The sequence below is a fragment of the Pistacia vera genome, unplaced genomic scaffold (assembly GCF_008641045.1).
Source record: "Pistacia vera cultivar Batoury unplaced genomic scaffold, PisVer_v2 Contig230, whole genome shotgun sequence".
NCBI lineage: Eukaryota > Viridiplantae > Streptophyta > Magnoliopsida > Sapindales > Anacardiaceae > Pistacia > Pistacia vera.
In genome coordinates this window covers 163,786-186,122 of record NW_022196036.1, presented here as the reverse complement: position 1 = coordinate 186,122, position 22,337 = coordinate 163,786, and the positions used below count along the sequence as shown (strand labels likewise).

The following is a 22,337-nucleotide window of genomic DNA, read 5'->3' as shown; positions in this document are numbered from 1 at the left end:
CCCTTGAACGGGTCATAGTCTGGTCCGGTTTTCGAAACATTGCTTTTTAACGGTGGAGATGATGTTATAAAAGGGTATTTTGGTCTTTTAAATCTTTTTTGAAATGAATTATTTCTAAAAGGACCTCATGGTTTTTTTTTTTTTAATCCAACCCAATTTGTTTCACTCCTTTCCTACAGTACTACTTACTTGATCCTCTGGCAGCTGGATCACTTCAGAATTCAAAACCCAATTTCAGTTACAAAAGTCATCAGAAACAAAAGCAAAAACAAAGAAAAAAGGAAAAACAAAAACTCTCAAAACATTTTCGTTTTCTAAAACGAAATGATGGCAAAATGCTCTCTTCAATCTACTGATCCCCACCTCTGCCAGAGCCTCGATGGGCTTCGCCACCTCGCTGAAACGCGCCGTTTCAAGGTAACCCCACTTCCCCAATTCAATTTTCTCTGGAAAATTTTAAATATTTTCCTTCCAAACAAATGGGTATATTAGTTTCTGCAATTTTTTTAATTTTTTATTTTTGGGTGAAATGTTAGATAAAGTTCGCCGACTTTAACTTTAAATTTATAATTTTGAGAGAATATTTGAGAAGTTTCTGAATTCAAGGAGCAAGCTTTGTTTTTGTAACTGAAGAATGTAATCTGAGTTAGGCCAAACTTCAGAGTGTGTTAAATGCAAATTTTTGAAAGTTATTGTATACAATATTTGATGTGAATATCATTGTTTTCATTGGTGTTTGCTTAGTTATGTTGTTTGTGATGTTTGTGTGTGCAGGCATGGTTCTTGGATCAATTTGGGGTCCTCCATGATGGAAAAAAGCCTTATCCTGGTGCAATTTCTACATGTATGTTTTCATATGTGAGTTTTAGCCATTTGAGTGTTGTTCTTTTAAGGTCGATGTCGAATTTATAAAGAGTATTTCTACATATATAAATAGATGTGACAATCAGGTAGTGGCACACCAAAATTTATTAGCTTCATTGTTATGTTTTATCCTGATTACATCATGTTACGTCTGTTTATATAAATTGCTTTGTATATGTAGTGTGTGCAATTTCTACATATAGACTTTTTGTACAAATTTGTTCATACATGCAGTAGTGACACATCAATTTTTTTAGCTTTGTTGTTAAGTCCAGTCACATTATGTGACATCAGTTTGTTGAGGTTAGCTTGTATACGTAGTTTTATTTTGTATGGATACTTATACTAGTTGGACAGCCTAAATTCTTGTGTTGTGTTTTATTGGTGGTGATAGAGCTTGTCTATTTCTGGTTGTATGTTTGGTAATAAGCTTTGGATGTGTACATGATGGGGAATGTCAATGTATTTTGTATATCGGACCTTGTCACATTTAGCTTAATATTTTGGTTGGATATCTTGACTAATATAAATGATATGGTAGTGTAGTATTTTGAATTTCTCTTTTTGGGTGACAGTAGAAAAGCTAGCAACCACTGGTGCAAAAATGGTGATCATAAGTAATTCTTCACGGCGTGCTTCAACAACGATGGAAAAGATGAAGAGCCTTGGATTTGATACCTCTCTCTTTGCTGGAGCAATTACTAGTGGAGAATTAACACATCAGTACTTACAAAGGTTGGGCATTGCATTTTCTAAGGTTAAAGACAAAGAATTCATTTATTCTCAACATGAATCAATGTTTTGTACTGTTTTGGGGACTAATTCTCCTACATGTATTTTGATTTTGTGTCAACTCTTAATTCATCATATTCATTTCTTTTCTGTAGCATGTACTTTATATTACCCTTCTTGGTGGTGCATATGATGGCGTCAAGTTTTTGAATTGTTGAACCATTGTTGGTGACTCATCTAGTCCATAACTTGTGCTCGTCAACAGACTGTTTTTCTTCTCCCACCTTTTCACATATATTCTACTCTCCGGTCTTATCATCATTCTGTGTTCCTTATCTTTTCATTTCTAATAGAAGTCATTTCAGCTTATTGTTTCCAGTCACATTTTATCCTCTGGATGACCAACATCCATTTTTACTCTTTTGTAAATTCATAGTTCAGAGTTGCATAGTACATCTCATTTTTTATTTTTTTTTGTTATTATTTTATAAATAGGAGAGATGATGTGTGGTTTGCAGCAGTCGGAAGGTCTTGCATTCACATGACTTGGAGTGAGCGGGGTGCTATATCCCTTGAGGTATGCCAACTATTTTCTTCTAATTCTTTTTTTGCTTCGTTTAAATCCAATATCTTGTAACTACCTAAGATTCTCTATTTTCCTTTTTGATTAATGTAAGCTACCTGAAATTAAAGAAATTGAGGAGCATTCATTTTAGAAAGGTTGTTAATATAAATCCTGGGCTCAAGGACGAACATTTTGCAATGACCTGAGGCTTGAAAATCTAAGTCCTGAGGGTGAAGTAAAATTGTTCCCTGTTGGAAATAGGCAAACCATGATCTGGGTGTTAAGAATGTGCCGAATTAGAGAGTGTCTCAATGTTTTTAGGTGTTCTACTCGTTTATAATTCAAAAATACCCATTGTAGCATTGTAATATGGTCTCTCCTGTTTTATTCACTTCATTCTAATTGAACAAAATTCTGAATTTGGGTTGCCGTAATTTTTTGTATAACTACTTAATAGTAATTTGAATATACTCATAAATATCTCGAACATCTCTTGCTGTAGGGGCTAGGCCTACAAGTCGTAGAGAATGTAGAAGAAGCTGAGTTTATTTTGGCCCATGGTAGTGAAGCGTTGGGGCTTCCTTCTGGAGAGGCACGTCCTACTGGTCTTGAGGATCTTGAAAAAATATTGGAGCTTTGTGCAGCTAAGAAAATCCCAATGATTGTAGCCAATCCAGATTATGTTACTGTTGAGGCTAGGGCTCTGCGTGTTATGCCTGGTAAATTCCACTCTCCAGTACACCTCAACATTGTGAAAGGAAAATACCTTGCTCTGTGATGGCAGCTTTGACTCTGTTGTGACATTTTCATACCTGTTGCCGGTGATTCTGTTCATCTTCTAGCCCGTTGCACTGAATCTGAAGTTTCTCTATATACACACATTGAAAGTTTTGATTTTCCTCGTTTTACCATTTGAGATGTGAACTTTGTCGATCCTCCTAGGTACTTTGGCATCCAAATATGAAAAGCTTGGAGGTGAAGTGAGATGGATGGGCAAACCTGATAAGGTCACTTGATCTCTTAATTCTTGTTGTTCTTATTAGTAAAATTGTCTAGTTCTTTATATTTGTGGATGTATATCATCCTATGCGTGCGGTTGACTTTCCTTTTACGCTTTTCTAATATTTCATCAGATAATATATAAATCAGCAATGAACATGGTTGGTGTGGATGCTTCTGATTCTATTGCCGTGGGTGATTCTCTTCACCATGATATTAAGGGAGCCAATGCAGCTGGAATCCAGTCAGTATTTACCACTGGAGGGATCCATGCAAATGAACTCGGACTCAACGGTTTTGGAGAAGTTGCAGATTTATCTTCTGTCCAAACTCTTGCATCGAAATATGATGCATATCCATCATACGTGTTACCAGCATTTATATGGTAAAATCTTATCATGGTAAGCACTCTTTTAACCGTTTCTACCGTTTTAAGTGTTGCCATGTTTTCGAACTTGCTTGTTAGTAGTAAATATCAGTTGATGTCTACCATAAACTCAAGATTTCGTTGTCTCTCAAATTCTTATTTTCATGTTTAGCTTTACTTCTTCGACTTTGAGATGATGGTTAAAATCATTGTTAAATCTCAATGGTTATTGATTTTCAGGAATGCATGAGTGAATTCTTGTTCCCAACCGCGTGAAATTTTCTAGAATCAATGAGTATTGGTACTTGAAAGCGGTGTGAGACAAAAACTCAGGATGGAGTTTGAGAACATCGGTATTCCGACCAACCATCCTTTTACATTTAAATGGTAACATCTTGATTCAATTTCGGAAACTCACATAAATTTTTGTTGTATTGAACAATTAAACCTTCTATGAGCAATATTTGAATAATAATTGGAAAATAAACTCTTGAAGGCTATCCTTCAATATTGGTTGATATTGGTACCAAATGTTAGATTTATGATCTATCAGAAGTCTCTTGTCATGTTATAGGTATGATTTTTAATATTGCAATTCATATATTGTCGAATTTGATGTTCAATATTACAAGTTTTGTTTGATATACAGACGAATTTTCATCAAACTGACTGGAATTTTAAAGGGTGGATTAAGTTTGGTTCATGATATTCTCTATGAAAAAAAAAAAAAAAAAAATTATTCCTGTGTCTAGAAAACTTATTTCCAGCCTTCGTCTTATTCCCTAATCTGTGGACTAGAACAAACTTGAAATATTGTAATCCTTATTCATCGTGGACTTGAATAAGCTTGAAATATTGTCTTCCTTATATCCTCATCCATGGATTCCAGCAAGCTTGAAATATTGTAATCCTTATACGGTTATGCCCTCATCTGTGGTATCTAGGGGTGTAAACGAGACGAGCCAAGCCAAGCCAAACCAAACCGAGTTTTGGCTTGCTCGAGCTCGGCTTGGTTGCTACAGTGTCGAGCTTGAGCTCAACACAGAAAAGGCGAGCTCAAGCTTTCTTCGAGCCGAGCCCGAGCCGCTTGCACTGACACCCTAGTGGTGTCGAACAAGCTTGAAATATTGTAACATGATACTTCAAAACATTCTGAATGATTAACATTCAATACAATTTAGCACATTCAATACACGGACTGGAAGTCAAGGATTGCAGTATGCATTACTAAAATGAAGATGTATTCCCAAATCCCAAGTATAGCTATTTTTATTGATCTCAATTCTCAGAATGTCAAGGTTTTGTTTGATAGATTTAGTCATAAAATCACATGACTTAATTTAATCGTCTTTAATGAAAATAACAACAATAAAAATAATCGAAATTCACTAGCTTACCAAGTCTAATACAATCTAGGATGATTTAGCATACCTTAATTAGATTATTAAACCATACTATTAAATGTTAGATTCAAATTAGACTATCGAATCTATCTAGTATAGTCTTGCGTTATATATTAAGAATATATCAATTGTTGTTTGCATTACGGGTATAATTGGTAAGTTATTGGATTTTTTGTCTAAATTTTTCCTTTAAATAAAACCTGCATATTTTATAAAAGTATAATTTATTGAATTTACTATATATGTTTTGATATGTACGTAGTTATTGATTTTGAAATAATTGAAGTATTTATTATTAAAGACATGATGTAAATGTAAATAAAAAGTAGATGAGGGGTATATTAAAGAATGTAAAAGCCAATTATTGAGACATTATTTAATGAGGTAGTTAAATAATTGAAAATAAATAGTAAAAAGATGAATTGCCCACTAAAACTTAATTTAATGATATAATATAATAACAATAAAGTAAGAGAATTTAATGATATGATGGAAATCAAAGTATTCTAAAGGCTTGAATAAATATATTCCAAAGTTTGGTAGGTACCAAAATTAATAAAGTAAAAAATGATTTTGTGTGAGCTGTTAAAGATCTAAAAGTGAATAATATTTTATATATGGTTAATAACAATAATCCCCCTTAAGTATAATCAAATGACAAAAATTTTTATTGTGGTTATAGAAATAATAAAAGTCCCTTTATCGTTATTTCTTTTGTGTTAAAAAAAAGGGTAAAGAGGTAGTTACCGTGTTATAAATTCTAATGGTTCAGTAACGGCTAACTAAAAATACTAAAATAGGGGATTTTTGTTATTGTTTAAACCTTAGGGGGTTGTGAAAAACTCTTTTATAACCCCTAAGAATGATTTTGTGTGAAGATTTAAAAGTGAATAATATTTTATTATGGTTAATTATATAAACCCCCCTTAAGTATAATCAAATGACAAAAATTTCATTGTGATTATAGAAATAATAAAAATCCCTTATCCTTATTTTTTTTGTGTTAAAAAAAAGGTAAAGGTGTGATTAAGTAAATATTTATTAACTCGTGATTTTATAAATTTTAATGATATATTCATGACTCACTAGCAATAAATGAATTTTTGTTATTTTAACGCTAAGAAAAACTTCTAATTTGTTTTAATACAAATAAAACGACCTTCATCCGTCTTAATTTTTTTTTTAAATTATACAGATATATTCTCAAAATTTAATGTTATGGACATAATATATTTTCACTCATCAAATCTTAAATAATGTAATTATATAATTAAATTTTTTTAAATAATTTATTAAATATTAATGACGTATACACTATTTTCTCTTTTATTTGTCGTGACGTATGAATGACGTATAATGTACCAAAAACTGTGTCGTTTGTAACCGGGTAAGCATGGCCCACAAACAGTAGTAGAAGGTCAAAACGCAGCGTTTTTGCTCCAGAAAACATTGATTATTTGACATAAACCAGAGAGCTTTAGATCTCTTTTGACCCGAAAACACAAAACTGACGACTACGAAAACAAAAAATAAAAAACAATAAAGAAATTAAAAACAGAAAAACAGAAACAAAACTCCAACAACAACGACGAAATGGAGGGAGACGGAGGTGGCGNCACAGATCCGACGGATCTGTGTCGTAATACAGTTTTCCGGCCAGATTCCGGCGATGGTGGCCGGAATCTGGCACTGAGGGTGGTGGGGGTGTTTTTGTCATTTAACAAACATTTTATATATGGGGGTGTTTAATTAAATTAGCAAACCTAGGGGGTTTTTTAGATATTTTTAAATTTATAAAAAACAAAAATTGAAACTTTGAAGGGCATTTGAGTCTTTTCACTATTAATAAACAAAAATCACTAACAGAATATGACGGAAGGTACCTATTTGTCGTTTCAAAACCTTTTGGGTATCAACTTGTCATTACGGTAAACTTTGGGTATGTACAAGTCGTTAGCCCTTATTTTTATTGTGTTAAAAAAAAAAGGTAAAGGAGTGATTAAGTAAATATTTATTAACTCGTGATATTATAAATTTTAACGGTATATTCATGACTTACTAACAGTACAGGAATTTTTGTTGTTTTAACGCCAAGAAAAAACTTCTAATTAGTTTTAATACAAATAAAACGAGCTTCGTCCGTCTTAATTTTTTTTTTTCAATTATACGGATATATTCTCAAAATTTAATGTTATGGACATAATATATTTTCACTCATCAAATCTTAACTAATGTAATTATATAATTAAATTTTTTTAAAATAATTTATTTAATATTAATGACATATACATTATTTTCTCTTTTATTTTTCGTGACGTATGAATGACGTATAATGTACCAAAAACTGTGTCGTTTGTAAATTGTAACCGGGTAAGAATGGCCCACAAACAGTAGTAGAAGGTCAAAACGCAGCGTTTTTGCTCCAGAAAACATTGATTATTTGACATAAACCAGAGAGCTTTAGATCTCTTTTGACCCGAAAACACAAAACTGACGACTACGAAAACAAAAAATAAAAAACAATAAAGAAATTAAAAACAGAAAAACAGAAACAAAACTCCAACAACAACGACGAAATGGAGGGAGACGGAGGTGGTGCGGCCCTGCCGGCGGATACGGAGATGGCAGAGGCGCTACCGGAACCTCAGCAGCCACCTGCGGCTCCTCAGGCGGCAGGGATCGAGAACATCCCGGCTACGTTGAGCCACGGTGGACGCTTTATTGAGTATAACATATTTGGGAACATGTTTGTGGTTACTGCTAAGTATAAGCCGCCTATTATGCCCATCGGGAAGGGCGCATACGGCATCGTTTGGTACTCTCTCTCACTCACTTTTCTCAGTCTCAGTGTTGTTTAAGAGTCTATTTTTAGCACGTGGGTTTGTTTTTTGATTTATTTGTGTGGTTTTCATGTGAATTTTGAAGATTTGTGAAGGCTGTGTTGTGGGTTTTTATTTTGTATTGAAACTTTATATTTTTATGTTGGTGGATATGGATTTTTTATTAGGTTATTTGGAGCTGTTACATGGTGAAGATAAGATAAATGTGTGGAAATTTGTTTAAATATCAGCTAAGAAGAATAAAAAAAAATATTTTTTAAGGAAAAAAGTGATCAAATTGATTTATTATGTAGCAGCTTTTAGAAACAGGTAGTTTGGTGGAAGTTACTCTCGTATGTATGGGAATTTTTGGCCATTTCTTTAAAGATAAATGAAAAATGAAGAAATGAAGATTGAATTTTTGTTGAGTAGGTTAAGGTGTTTTGTCAGCTAGAATTGAAATGGCTTGGTGAAAGGTTGGCTGTGTTAAGTGTGTGTATACATGTAGTTTTTCTTGTGGGATGGTATGTTTTCTTGTTCTTTGGCGGGTTTGAGTTTTATATGTGATGATGGAGTTTGTACTGTTTTCCTTTTCTTTTCTTATTGAGTAACATTTCTGTTGGTTGTTTACTAGTTCGGCATTGAATTCGGAGACAAATGAACATGTGGCTATAAAGAAGATAGCAAATGCATTTGATAATAAGATTGATGCAAAGAGGACTCTTCGTGAGATCAAGTTGCTTCGACACATGGATCATGAAAACGTCAGTGAGTGATTGTTGCTGATTCTTTTCTGTTTTTGGTTTTGTTGTGGTTTCAATTATAAGAAGCAATGAATAGGATGAATGGTATTGTGATTTGATTTTTCTGTTATGAAGTTAAACACGCCAGTTGAATTGTTTTTGTTTCAAGAATACAATATTGCAAAAGCTTGGGTGGTCATTATGAGTTTTCTCTTTTTCTAATCCTTTGAGAACTTAAAGTATTTGAGATGGCTGGCTCTTTCCATGGTTGCCTGGAAATTTGCTTTTATTTTTATTTGACCAAGATGTGAAATGGACAGTGTTTGCGGTTTGTTTGTTTCTTCTTAAAAAATTAAAGGATAGTATTTGCATGATCACGTGTACACATAGCTAATTTAGTCTACTTTTATAAGCCATTAAAATTGAGAAAAATATTTAACTGGCTGGGCTCTGTTGGGTAGGTGACTAGGTGGTTCTGAAGATCTGTTATTGAGAGAGAGCATTTTGAGGAACTGCGTGTTTAAAGAATTGTGTTGGTAGAAGAGATTGGACTTCTAGTTTTGTTGGAAGCATTCATGGATTAGTTTATGGAATGGCATTATAGGTGGTTGGGAGGTTTTTGTGAATGGAACATCTTTTATGATGAAAGATGAGAGAGGCTTGATTTTTCAAGACATCTTTTTAGGAGAGCAGACTTTAAAGACTATTTTTGCATATTTGTACACATTGTATATCTATGTTTTGTTTTGTGGAAACAGGCTTATTCAATTGAATGAGCATGTACTAATCTATTATTATTGGGGTGTTGATTAGGATTGAATTATATGCCAGAAAGAATGTAAATATAAAGAGGGTTATTGCATCTCCAACTCTTTCATTGTGATTGGTTAGTTATATATTATTAGGTTGGTTGTCACATCAACTTATGTTCTATGTCAGTGTATTGAACCTTCATGGGTGTTAATCTCATACTATAGTATAATAAGAAACAGATGTGATTGCTAGATCCAGTGTAGAAGCAGGTTACTGTGCTATGGCTTTAAAGGGTATTGGCAGTTGCCTGTAAGGGATTGCTAGGAGTTATGCTGTAATGATATCCTTGAATTCTAATCAAGGTAGACCTTTTTAGTATCCCAAAACTTACAGATTAGATTGATGAATTAGTGGAGGAAGTTTGTTTGTGAAGGTTTCACTTGCTTCTTAGGGCTATTTTACCATTATAGAAGATCTATAATTTGGGTTTACAACCAAGAGTTTCTCTCTCTCTTTTTTCTTTCCCCCCTTTTCTTAAATTTTTTTACTTCTACAGTTATCACTACTTTGGATCATTCTTGCTAGGGCTATATGTGCACTACAGATGAGAAAAATTTGATCATTTGCTCTTCAATCATATGGCATATGGAGACATTTTATGTTGAATTTTCTAATTTTGTTGGGTTGGTTTATTTGATACCTAGAATGGCGAAGATTTCTTCAGGAGTTGGATTGGAAGTACTTTACAGTAACTACAGTTCAGTTGCTTTTTATTGGCTCTTTATTTCTTGATGTAGACCCCATAGAGGACGGGAGTAAAAGGGCTATTGGAGGAGAAAGTCATCGCTCATTGTATCAAGATTTCTTTTTCTCCAAGATCACTGTAGTGGCTTTGGCTTCTCCTTCTTGGGGAGACTCTTTACTTTTGTGGATTTCTAATACTTTATCTTTTTGTTCTTGATAATTTTCTAATGTTTCCTTTTTCTAGTTTTTAGCTCTATTTTTTTGGTGTAGACCTTGTTTGGTCCCGAACCCCAGTACACTTGTTTGCACTTGTCATGCATTTTTACTATTTCTCAATAAAAGAATAAAAAATACATATATTTATAACCAAAGTAACTTGCATTCTTTTTACAGGTTGTTGCAATAAGGGATATAGTGCCACCACCCGAAAGGGAATCGTTTAATGATGTTTATATTGCATATGAGCTCATGGATACAGACTTGCATCAGATAATTCGGTCCAATCAAGCATTATCAGAGGAGCACTGCCAGGTTTGAGTTTAAATAATTATGTAGTTTTAGTGTATAACCTTTTTGATAAAAATGATGACACAAATTCTTTTCTAGAATATTGAGGAACTCCTATGCTTGAGGAACATCGAATTGAGAAAACCCTTTTTTATATGTAGATTTGGTCTTGCTATTTGACATCGGTTGCGTTGAACTGGCATGTTATTTTGAATGTCAATACCTTTGATTAGCAGGCCTTTTACGGATCTAGATGTGGGTTGATGCATGATTAGTTGTCTGATAGAAACCCAAGGTTTCCCTGCAAGTTCACTCACAGACCACCACGCAATTCACTTTGAGCTCCAATGCTCAGCAACCCAGAATTACCAGTCACACCAGAACAGTTTAAACACTTCACACAATTGAATACACAAGCAATGCTGAATAGCCTCAATATCTAAATTGAATAACACTCAGTAACGTCACTATTCTAATACAATTTATCATCCACTAAAGTTAAGCATAATCAGATGGTTATATTAACCAGCTCATCCGAGATGAACCTGCATACAAATAGAGAAACCTACTGGACTTCGAGGGCCAGCACCTCCCCAACCCTTTTCTCTTTTACAAAATCAATGCCCCAAATAGATCCTTCTCATTCCCTTTTATTCTTTTTATATAACTGAATTCAGCTCCTCCACAAATCAGCCCTTGCCACTTGTCACTCTCCCACAAACACAATACCACCCCTGCTTCACGCATATCAGCTGACACTTAGTCCCTCATCACCTTTTTTACGCCTTTATTTTTCCTCCCATACACTAATATGTTGTTGGTCTCATCATTGTCCAATATAGTTAATGTGGTTATGCACTTTGATCAGACAAAGTTGTAGTTTTCAGAACTTAAGATTGACATGTAGGTTATTGCTTGACTAGTTTTCAAGAATGCCTACTTGCTTTGCTTTGTTAAAATAGAAACTTATCTGGTTTTGGCTTGTTGACATAAACTTAGTAAATCAAATTTGCTTCCTCGTCGCTTTTGTGTATTTCTTTTTTAATGTTTATTCTCTTTCCTTAAGCTTATCATCCATCAGCTTCAGGTTATTTCTAACCACTTCGTTTTCTCTGTTTGCAGTATTTCCTGTATCAGATCCTTCGTGGGCTTAAATACATACATTCTGCAAATGTTCTGCACAGGGACTTAAAACCTAGCAATCTTCTCTTGAACGCCAATTGTGACTTAAAAATATGTGATTTTGGACTAGCTCGTGTCACCTCAGAAACTGATTTTATGACAGAATATGTTGTTACAAGATGGTATCGGGCGCCAGAGCTGCTCTTAAACTCTTCTGATTACACTGCAGCTATTGATGTATGGTCAGTGGGTTGTATTTTTATGGAATTGATGGATCGGAAGCCATTATTTCCTGGCAGAGATCATGTGCATCAGCTTCGCTTGCTTATGGAGGTAACTTATACTCAATGTTTTATTGGTATATTCATGGTTTTAAATGTTGGTATTGTTGGATATGCCAATAAGCATATTGTAGAATAAGAAATTAATGTCCTCGGAAAAATGAATGATGAAAATTCGTTTAAAAATGTGGGAACTTAAAAAGAAACTTGAAGTATTTTATGCCTCTATACATGCTTAGATTGTATTTAAGCCCATTTAATCTTCTGAGATTATAATCCCAAAGTTGCCTTCTGTTATTTGTTTTGCTTGAAGGAAATCTTCATGTATATAAGGTTGAATGATAAACCTATAAGTCACAAGTGTGTTCAAATCCAATGATTATCAAAGAAGGAAAAATCCGTTGGTTAACAGGGTGGTGTGGACGTAAAGTTAATAATTCTGGTGGTGAAATATTTAAAAAGCTGAGTCAAAATATTGTGATGTTTATTAACAGACTGAGAAATGTTGAAGATTTAGTCTTAACTCAGAATTATAATTTGTATATTTGAAATGAAATGTTAAAATGAAGTAAAAGCGTTATACTATACTTCTAATTATCAGTACCCAAAAATCGCATTATCACATTACCAGCCCCTTATATTTTTTTACACTGTCAGCTATTTTGACTATTAAAATCCCTGCTATTTTTCCATTTATGGTTTCATGTTTTAGATTAACTATCATTACAACTTGCTTCTTGAATATCTTTACTAGTCATTGCATGCATGAATTAGTGCTTATAGGTACATGCGTGCATTTTTTAATTCCTTGCTAAGTAACTCACAAAATTTGGTGTAAATTTCTGTGTTCGTATGATTAATGAACATTTCACCTTACAGCTGATTGGTACTCCATCAGAAGCTGACATCGAGTTCTTGAATGAAAATGCCAAGAGATACATTCGGCAACTTCCTCCTCATAATCGACAGTCATTCACTGAAAAGTTTGCAAGTGTCCACCCTTTAGCTATTGATCTTGTTGAGAAGATGCTAACATTTGATCCGAGACAACGGATTACAGGTTTGTTAATTTTGCATGCTAATGAATCCAACCTAATAATGCTAGCAGGCCAATACAATGGTTTTTGGGTTATAGCATGCTGCAATTCATTTTCTTTCATTAAATCATCACTTTGATTTCTGATCTGCAATTGATTTTATTTATTACAGTTGAGGATGCACTTGCACATCCCTACCTTGCGTCGCTGCATGATATAAGCGACGAGCCTGTCTGCATGAGTCCCTTCAGCTTTGACTTTGAGCAGCATGCTCTGTCCGAGGGGCAGATGAAGGAGCTGATTTATCAGGAGGCTCTTGCATTTAACCCCGAGTATCGACACCAGTGAACGGTGATGAATCCTGCACTGGTTATTTATTGTGGCTTTAATCAATGTCATTTCCTCGTTTTTTATGTTTTTGCTTAATTGAGTTCTTCATGTAAATATGTCCCGTCCAAATCCGGATGGCTATTGAGTCGAAACATTTGATTATGGGCAGGATTCAGTGACCTGAAACATTTGTAATGGTGTTTGTATCAGCTGTCTTGCTTTTCAATTTTATTGTTGTTCTATCGAATTGAGTCAACTTCTCATTATCATCAGACTTCACTTCTCTGTCTGCACTGATTTCTTACTGCATAATAACACCAAATAACTCAATTATTTATATGACCCAGCTTTGAAAATCACATTGAGCAGATGTAAAAACAACGTGATACTTTGTTTATTGTTGCCGAAATATTTATGTCTATTACCAAATGAGATGAGAAGAGGAGCATTATGCTCATCTGGGATATCTGTATTTTGCAGAACTTGGATTGGAATGATTTTTTATTTTTTTTGTTAACCGAGGTGTCTCGGCATCACTGTTTTAAAAGCCGGACCAGACCAGCCGGTCCAACCGGTTGGACCGTGAACTGGTCACGTGTCCGGTTCGAGTCATTATGAAAACCGGCATTATGCAGTAACCCGTTTTAACCCATTATTGGATTGCGTGAATAGTGTTGGACCGCCGGTCCAACCGGATCGTAAGAAAAAGCGGCCCAACACTGAAAAGGGCAAAAAAATCCCTAATTTTCTCACTTTCTCCCATCGCGCAGTTTCTTCTTCCTCATTTCCTCTACGCGCAAAACACTATGAATTTTTTTGAATGAAATCACGAAAATCTGAAATTTCACACCAATCAAAACTAAATCTTGCTGAAATCGCAACCATTCATTGTTGAAATTGCAACCATTCGATGCTGAAATCGATCGCAACTCCAGTCTCTGAAATGGCGACGACGCTTTCCTCCCTCGTCAGAAATCGACGACGCGTTCCTCCTTCACCGGAAATCGACGCATGAAGGCTGATTAGCATCCATGTCTCGACAATCCAATTTGATTCAAGGTGAGTTGCAAACAATAAATTTAGTGGACTGAATACTTTTTATTGATTGGAGTTTCTATGCTTCTTTATTCTAATAATTGACATCTCTATAAATTTCATTTTTAAAACGAAGTATTCATAAATCTCGGGGAGTTTGCTGTGAAATCTGAAATGTGTGCTTCTCTTTGTCCTTTTTTAAGGATGAAAAGTTTAGCAGTCTTATGCTTTCAGCTTTCACAAAACTATCCATAGATGTGAAATATGAATAATCATCAATAGACATGCTACACAATAAAATAAAGTATAGATGCTTATGGTTATTTGTCCCTCTTGTCACAATATAATTCTTTTCTTTACTGCAGGGTGGTCTTGTCGCTAAAAAGGCCTGTGAACTGGGTTTGGAGGTAGTTTTTTCTTCTTAAATAGATGCCAATTTTCATTTATTTTTGGTTCCTTTGAGATGAGACAATTTAGTACAAAAGTATCTAGTTAAAAATAGATTTCTTTGATTGGTGAATTAGTCTTTGGTCATATGGATTTTAACATGTACTTTAAATTATCACACATCAGGTTAAGCCGTGGGTGAAAGCAAGTCTGCACCAGGCTCTGGTGTTGTTACAAAGTATTGCTCCATAGGTATGTGATGAGCAACCAAGGGGAGGGTTTACCGTAGGAAGAAGTGGGGTAAGAAGTAGGGGAATAATTGCCATATAGGAGGTTAGAAGAATTTGTTATGAAGGGACAGGTGGCCTGAGGGGATTAGAGAGAGGGAAATTCTGTTAGGAGTAAACTTAGGTGCCAGGAGGGAATAAAGGAGGAAGAGGGAAAAGGGAGAGGCATTGAAAAAGTTGATTAAGATTGGAAAGGGAGGTGACTGACCTCAAAGTCAGTATTATCATTTTGTTTTCTCTTTTTATACTTAGCTTAATTGTTGGATTCTCATTTGTGAATATTATGTAAACAGGGTCTGGGTATATTATTCGGATGTACTGTTTTGCTGCTATTAATATAGAGATTCCTGTTTGATTGTGTTCTGGATTGGAACTGTAGCTAGATTGTAGTATTATTGATAAATTACAGGTCAGGTTCCTACAGTATGTCATAAATGTTAGTATCATTTAATGTATAGTATATTTCTGTATAGAAGTTATTTATGGTTCATGTTTAGGATTTGATCTGCATGCATACACATATGTTTAGTAGAAATACAAGTAATTTACAACACCAAGTACTGAAAATGATATAGGCTTTGGATGCTTATTGGTTATTTATATTTCATTTTTTGGCTTATTTCTGGTCCTGTTTAGTTCATACACTTATTAGTCTTTGCATTTATCTTGATATATAAAGAGAAACAAGAACATAAAGAGATGTTGAAAAGAAAGAAAAGACTACTAGAAATACATCATTGACTGAGACTTATGTATCACTCTACACGAAGTACAATGGAGCATGAAAATTTGCAGACTGAGCCCTATTTTGTTGAGATTGAGACTTATGTATAACATTTTTGCACATTTGCAGACTGAGACTTATGATGATGCTTATGATGATGATGATGATGATGATGGTGATGAATTTTGATCCTAGTATGTGAAACTCAATCAACATAGAGACGGATCAAAGAAAAAAGACTTACATCAAATGTTTTGTTATTAATTATTATGTATTTTGTCATTTAATATGTACATATAACATCATGTTTGAATTTGAACTTTGAATTGTTGTTAAATACTGAAATTATGTTGGGATTGTTGTTGAATTTGAACTTTAAATCATGTTGAACAGTAGATAAGTTGTTATTGTCTTATTAAAAAACAGAAATCTAAAAGAAAAAAGGGTTTTTTTAAAAAATGTGCGGATGTCATCATGATGTGTGATGACATCATTGGACCGGTTGAACCGTAACCCGACCAGTAGAGCGGGTTGCCCTCCGATCCGGTTTTTAAAACAATGCTCGGCATTTTAACTAATCCTCAAAGTCTATTAAACATTTTATAAACTTAAAAAATCAAGTAAGTCATAAAGATCAAATAAGTCATAATGATATTGCTATAAATAACTCTTAACACTTAGAACCTAAAATCTAAAAGAAAGGCGTGAATCTCTTTAACCATCAACCAACCTCTTGCCATTAATTGGATTGAAATGATTTCTTGCAACAATAATGTCATTTCACTTTAATTAGAATAATGTTATGTTGACACTTGACAGGAGACAGATTATAACGTGAGACGTTACACTTACGGTATATGAAACATTATATTTATGAAATATCAAAATTTATAATGACATAAAACTTACAGATATTACAAATGCGATGATGCCGTTTCTCTTGTCATTTCCCAAATTCCCCATCAAAAGAGGGCAGTTGTTTTACAACTAAAAAGCCTGTGAAAGAAAATTCTTTCTCCTATTTCTTGACTCAAAAAGTAATTTCCATAACTCTGGTACACAAATTTATATGATACAGTTCATTATTAGTCATTCTGATATATTACATCACTGGCTTAGAGTAAAGAAAACAGAATTGGGAGCTCAAGTACGGAGATTAAAGGTCAAATAAACATCATCATCACTGGATAGAGGAAGAACAATTATACTCGAATTCGCTAGGCAAAACAATAAAAGAACCCATTCATCTCCTATAGAAGAAAATTGTATTAAGTACACCACCGTCTTTGAAAATCATGCAGTTAACTCTTAGCATTCCCAAAGAATTTTGAAAGTGGTACAGGACCACCAGCTTCTTCATCATCACTGCCAGAGTGCTTGGTTCTTGATTTGTACTTCTTTTCTTTCTTTGATCTCTTAGACCTGGACTTTGATCTTCTTGATTCTCTTTCTTCATCGTCACTACTTGATGAATCCGAGGATGAACTTGAGGAGCTTGACTCAGAAGATCTCCGCCTTGAATGCTGAACGACAAAATTTTACAAGAAGATAAGTTAACACTCTTGAAATTGATGTGTGTGTGTATATATATATATCTTATAAAAGAAAAACTATAACAATCAAGAATGAAATTTGCATATAAGCAATAATGTGACGGAAGCAACTCAAAGGCGAGCTAATAAAGATCAAAGCACGAATTAACTAGAAATAGTACTCCACTCAGTCTCTTTTGATGCATCTGACCCGGTAACACATCATCATTTCTCAACATGTGAAATGACATGCTGTTTTGTTCACAACCAAATTGAAATTCTTTGCTGCATGGTTTATGAATGCAGTTCCTCAAGCATGAACCACCTCTATTTGTTGCACATAAGAAATATTCCAACAATGAGGATTCAGCGAGATTCCTTGCAGCTAATACACAAACAGAAAGCACCAAACTGGGTGCTCTGAGTACTTTTCTTTTGTCTGTGATTAACTTTACATGGCTGGATTATTTCAACACAAGAATAAATTTTTGAGTGTATCCTAACCATGAAAGACATTCAGATTCATATGGCTGCTAAACCAATATGAACTCAGCATAATACAAACACGAGGAAAGGGCAATATCTTCCTAATACAAAGGGCAAGGATCTCAACATTCAAAATATGGGTTAATTGTTTGACACTGACTTAAATTTTGGACTACACCTCTAATGATGAATTTCATTAAAGTGACTGAAGATGTTTACTCTTATCAAACCTAGAAGCAATTGCCAGAGGTTCTACATAACAACATTAATTAGATTAGAAGATTGTGACTTGTGTTTCCAGTTTCATTAGTTCATTGATAAGAAAAAAATATTATGTCCAATTTAGTATCATCTCCCTTTCATGTCACATTCAATTTAAGATAACATTAACATAATAGGCATTCAACTCCAATCTAAATAAAAGGTTTGTTTTGAATAGTACTGCACCTTTCTCTTTTTGCTGCTGCGTTTCTTCAAATCTCTATCCTTCCTATCTACAAGAACACATATCACCATTAGAGAGCCAGGAAAATATGGTGGGTAATCATAAAAGAATGAGATAAGATGTTCCTTTTTCAAGGTCTTGTACGCATACCCTTTTTATTACTAGATTTACTGCTAGAGTAGTTCCTCCCGTGGGCCAGCTTGCGTGCCCTTTCAGCATCTAACTGAGCTCTGTACTCTCGCATCATTCTATTGGTATCTGCTTCTTGTTCACCCTTTCTTACTTCATCTTCCTAGAACATCAAGTACAAATATATGTGACAAACATGTAATTTCATAAATTTACAAATATTAATGCAAGCACCAAAACCAGTAACTTGCACATATTCAGAGGAACGCATTAAGAAAATGTTGTAACTAAACATGAATATATTGAAGGAAACAATATTACATAAACATAAAAGAATCAGATAGGGCCATTGAAATGATGAGGTTTGGGTGAAACATAATATCAAGATTGAATGGTAACTTTATTTTATTTGTCTCTTAACAGCCACATACTATCAGCCCAGTTTTATTATATTTAGGAATATGCGAACACAAGTTTTTGCCCTTGGTATAACTTCAAATCCAGAAGTGCAGAAATAAAAAAAACTCCGTTATATTTTCCTAACACATAGTCATAGAAGCACAAAAGAAAATAATCCCAATTATATCACAGCTCAAGTTTTGCTAAATAATCTTATTCTAAATGCAACATTTTGAGCTTTCTTTCAATTAATGCTAGTGCTAGTGCACTTAAATACAAGTTTAGTTCAATCCCAGGACCAATGTTAGCATAGTTTGCAAGTACTCTACTACGGGTTGCAAAAGCGAACATAAGCTCCATCGTTATTCTTCTACTCTAAATAAACTTACACTATTATTAATAATGGCCCGCTTCTCAGTAGAGACAGATAATTAAATTAAACTTTACACATATTTATAGCAGTGTACGGTTAAAATTGCAAGTTTGTGCCAAATTTGAGTTATATTGAATGAAAAGAACAATTATAGCTATGCGCAACAGCTCACCTTTTGCTTCTTTTTGAATTCTTCCCAGGTAATTGTATGAGAAGTTTTAAGGCTGGCCAAACGAGCAGCATGCCACTCTGGTGAATGAAAAGACCCATCCACCTGCGAGGGCCCCATCAGAAATATTCCAGGAAAAGATAATCATCCATAGTACAGTTACAGAACTGAATGAAATTTTCAAAATGCATGTCAAGAAAGCTTTTACATGCATATCTCTAGAAGATGATTTAAGATTTACATCCGCATAAACCAGTGTATCCCAACCGATTATTTAGGTACTGTGTTAAACCTATCTACCTATATAAATTCTCATCGCCAACAGATTGTTTTGTCATTCAATTTCCAAAACATCGCTCAAAATTCACTGCCAACATAAATTGAAAATTTAANGAAACATAATATCAAGATTGAATGGTAACTTTATTTTATTTGTCTCTTAACAGCCACATACTATCAGCCCAGTTTTATTATATTTAGGAATATGCAAACACAAGTTTTTGCCCTTGGTATAACTTCAAATCCAGAAGTGCAGAAATAAAAAAAACTCCGTTATATTTTCCTAACACATAGTCATAGAAGCACAAAAGCAAATAATCCCAATTATATCACAGCTCAAGTTTTGCTAAATAATCTTATTCTAAATGCAACATTTTGAGCTTTCTTTCAATTAATGCTAGTGCTAGTGCACCTAAATACAAGTTTAGTTCAATCCCAGGACCAATGTTAGCATAGTTTGCAAGTACTCTACTACGGGTTGCAAAAGCGAACATAAGCTCCATCGTTATTCTTCTACTCTAAATAAACTTACACTATTATTAATAATGGCCCGCTTCTCAGTAGAGACAGATAATTAAATTAAACTTTACACATATTTATAGCAGTGTACGGTTAAAATTGCAAGTTTGTGCCAAATTTGAGTTATATTGAATGAAAAGAACAATTATAGCTATGCGCAACAGCTCACCTTTTGCTTCTTTTTGAATTCTTCCCAGGTAATTGTATGAGAAGTTTTAAGGCTGGCCAAACGAGCAGCATGCCACTCTGGTGAATGAAAAGACCCATCCACCTGCGAGGGCCCCATCAGAAATATTCCAGGAAAAGATAATCATCCATAGTACAGTTACAGAACTGAATGAAATTTTCAAAATGCATGTCAAGAAAGCTTTTACATGCATATCTCTAGAAGATGATTTAAGATTTACATCCGCATAAACCAGTGTATCCCAACCGATTATTTAGGTACTGTGTTAAACCTATCTACCTATATAAATTCTCATCGCCAACAGATTGTTTTGTCATTCAATTTCCAAAACATCGCTCAAAATTCACTGCCAACATAAATTGAAAATTTAAAACATAAATAAAAGGTGCAAAATGTCTCCTTCAAATAAGCATAAACTTTAAGAAGCAAATTAGATCTAAAACATTAACCGTCACACGTTGTATATTACTAAAATACAAAACCAAATCAGCATTACATACAATTCATACTTCCTCACTAATTTCACAAAAGATGTTACAAATATCATGTCGAATGTTACCAATAATCCAAACAACAGTACCGTGATTTCCCTTTTAAGAGTCTATAAATTTATTTACACAATCTCAATACCCTTTTAATAGTTTTATCAATATAACAGTTATATCACTGAGAAAGCATATAATACTATTAATAAGAATAAAATAAACTAACAACACTAAGTAGAAGCAACTAAATAACTCCAAATACCCTTCTAAAAGCTCATCAATTTAGCAATTTTATTACTTAAAAACACATAATAGTTACAAATTAACAAAACAATAAAAATAAACTGCTAAAAGATTATCAATTTGTGTACACAATCCAAATAACCTTTTAAAAGTGCATCAAGTTAGCAATTTTTGATTGAATAAATTAAAAAAATAATTAAAATGAAAGTAATGACACTAAGCAGAAGCAACTAAATAATTCAATAAAATAATAACAATAATTAACAATCGAAAATTAAAAAAAAGGTTATTAAAGAGTAGTATGAAAGGGTACAAACCATGCCGTCCTCGATCTCTTCCGGCGCAGCTGAGCTGGAGCCGAGGCGAGCTCGCTGCATGGCCTTGTAAGCTTGGTTTTTGCCCATTCTGAGAGAGACCCAGGTGAGGAAGTGCGAGAAAACTTGAGGGAAAGTTGGAAACCCAGATAGAAAACGAAGGAAAATTTACGAATTAGGGTGTTAACGGTCGAAATCCCATGAAAATTCAGAGGAAATATAGGGAGTGTACTATTTCTGTGAGAAAAGAAATTTAGGGATTGAAATTAAAATAGGATTAAACGTTGGAGATGAGGATCTCAAATCATTATCCTGGGTCGGGTTGACCCAATTTGTGGGTTGGTTTGTTGGTAATTTTCAATTTTTTTTTTTGTTTTTTTAAAAAGAATAATTTTAAAATGATCATCTCATTAGTCATTAGATGGTATCGAAACCATTTATAACTTTATCTAACACTAAAAATATTAAAATTCCAAATTTTCCTAAAATAAAAATTATGAAAATATTTTTTTTTTATTGTTTACTTATATACCCATTTGACCCATGAAGTATCTAAATTCATAATTTGATCTAGACTTTCGACATATTACCAATCACTAACTCACTCTTGGGTAGTTTAAGTGGTAGGACGAACGTTAGGATATGTTGTTAGAATACATGATCTCAACTTCTAATCCTCTTAACTCTAAAGATTTAAGCGCTTGTGTTCAAGTTGGTCCGAACTCCTTGTTTTAAAAAAAAAAAAACAAAAAAATTACAAATCACTATCCTCTTGAGACCACAACCATCTTGAGAGATGGAGAGGAGGTTGTGTTGCTATGGGGCGATGGGTGGAGGTCAATTATGGTTAGTCTAAGAATAAAATAGATAATTCTTTCCTTAAAACCTAACAAAATGCTAACGCAATTGGCACGTTGGCCTTTAGGGGGCTGATTGATGAATTTTTAAATAATTAGGGGGAGTTTCAAAATGGTGATAGTTCATCCCAATAACCATTTCAAATAAATCTAGGGAAGTAAGTGATACCCTGCTATACAATTACAATTGACTTTCTATTTATTTCGATTATTCAATATAT

General features: G+C 33.8%; 3 protein-coding genes across 4 annotated transcripts; 2 read left to right on the top strand and 1 right to left on the bottom strand.

The window, feature by feature from the left end:
* The first annotated feature begins 202 nt into the window (after nt 1–202).
* On the top strand, nt 203–4,045 carry LOC116131294 (dihydroxyacetone phosphatase). The gene is made up of 8 exons (XM_031416956.1): nt 203–417; nt 775–844; nt 1,440–1,599; nt 2,092–2,173; nt 2,664–2,880; nt 3,104–3,168; nt 3,295–3,561; nt 3,768–4,045. Exons 1-7 carry the CDS (start codon nt 325–327, stop codon nt 3,547–3,549), a joined length of 942 nt encoding a protein of 313 aa, XP_031272816.1. The 5' UTR covers nt 203–324; the 3' UTR covers nt 3,550–3,561; nt 3,768–4,045.
* A 3,354-nt stretch (nt 4,046–7,399) lies between these two features.
* Nucleotides 7,400–13,540, top strand: LOC116131250 (mitogen-activated protein kinase homolog MMK1). The gene is made up of 6 exons (XM_031416910.1): nt 7,400–7,745; nt 8,384–8,513; nt 10,383–10,520; nt 11,619–11,951; nt 12,779–12,959; nt 13,109–13,540. The coding sequence occupies exons 1-6, from the start codon at nt 7,507–7,509 to the stop codon at nt 13,282–13,284; spliced, it is 1,197 nt and encodes a 398-aa protein (XP_031272770.1). The 5' UTR covers nt 7,400–7,506; the 3' UTR covers nt 13,285–13,540.
* Nucleotides 13,541–16,740: 3,200 nt separating this feature from the next.
* LOC116131187 (protein FAM133) lies at nt 16,741–21,511 on the bottom strand. Of its 2 annotated transcripts, XM_031416836.1 has the most exons (5): nt 21,263–21,511; nt 20,200–20,301; nt 18,313–18,454; nt 18,165–18,211; nt 16,741–17,222 (listed from the first exon to the last, which is right to left on the bottom strand). In XM_031416836.1, exons 1-5 carry the CDS (start codon nt 21,347–21,349, stop codon nt 17,001–17,003), a joined length of 600 nt encoding a protein of 199 aa, XP_031272696.1. In that variant the 5' UTR covers nt 21,350–21,511; the 3' UTR covers nt 16,741–17,000. The 2 variants fall into 2 exon arrangements, with proteins under 2 accessions (XP_031272696.1, XP_031272697.1); XM_031416837.1 differs by lacking the exons at nt 20,200–20,301; nt 21,263–21,511 and adding an exon at nt 19,236–19,414.
* Nucleotides 21,512–22,337: the final 826 nt, after the last annotated feature.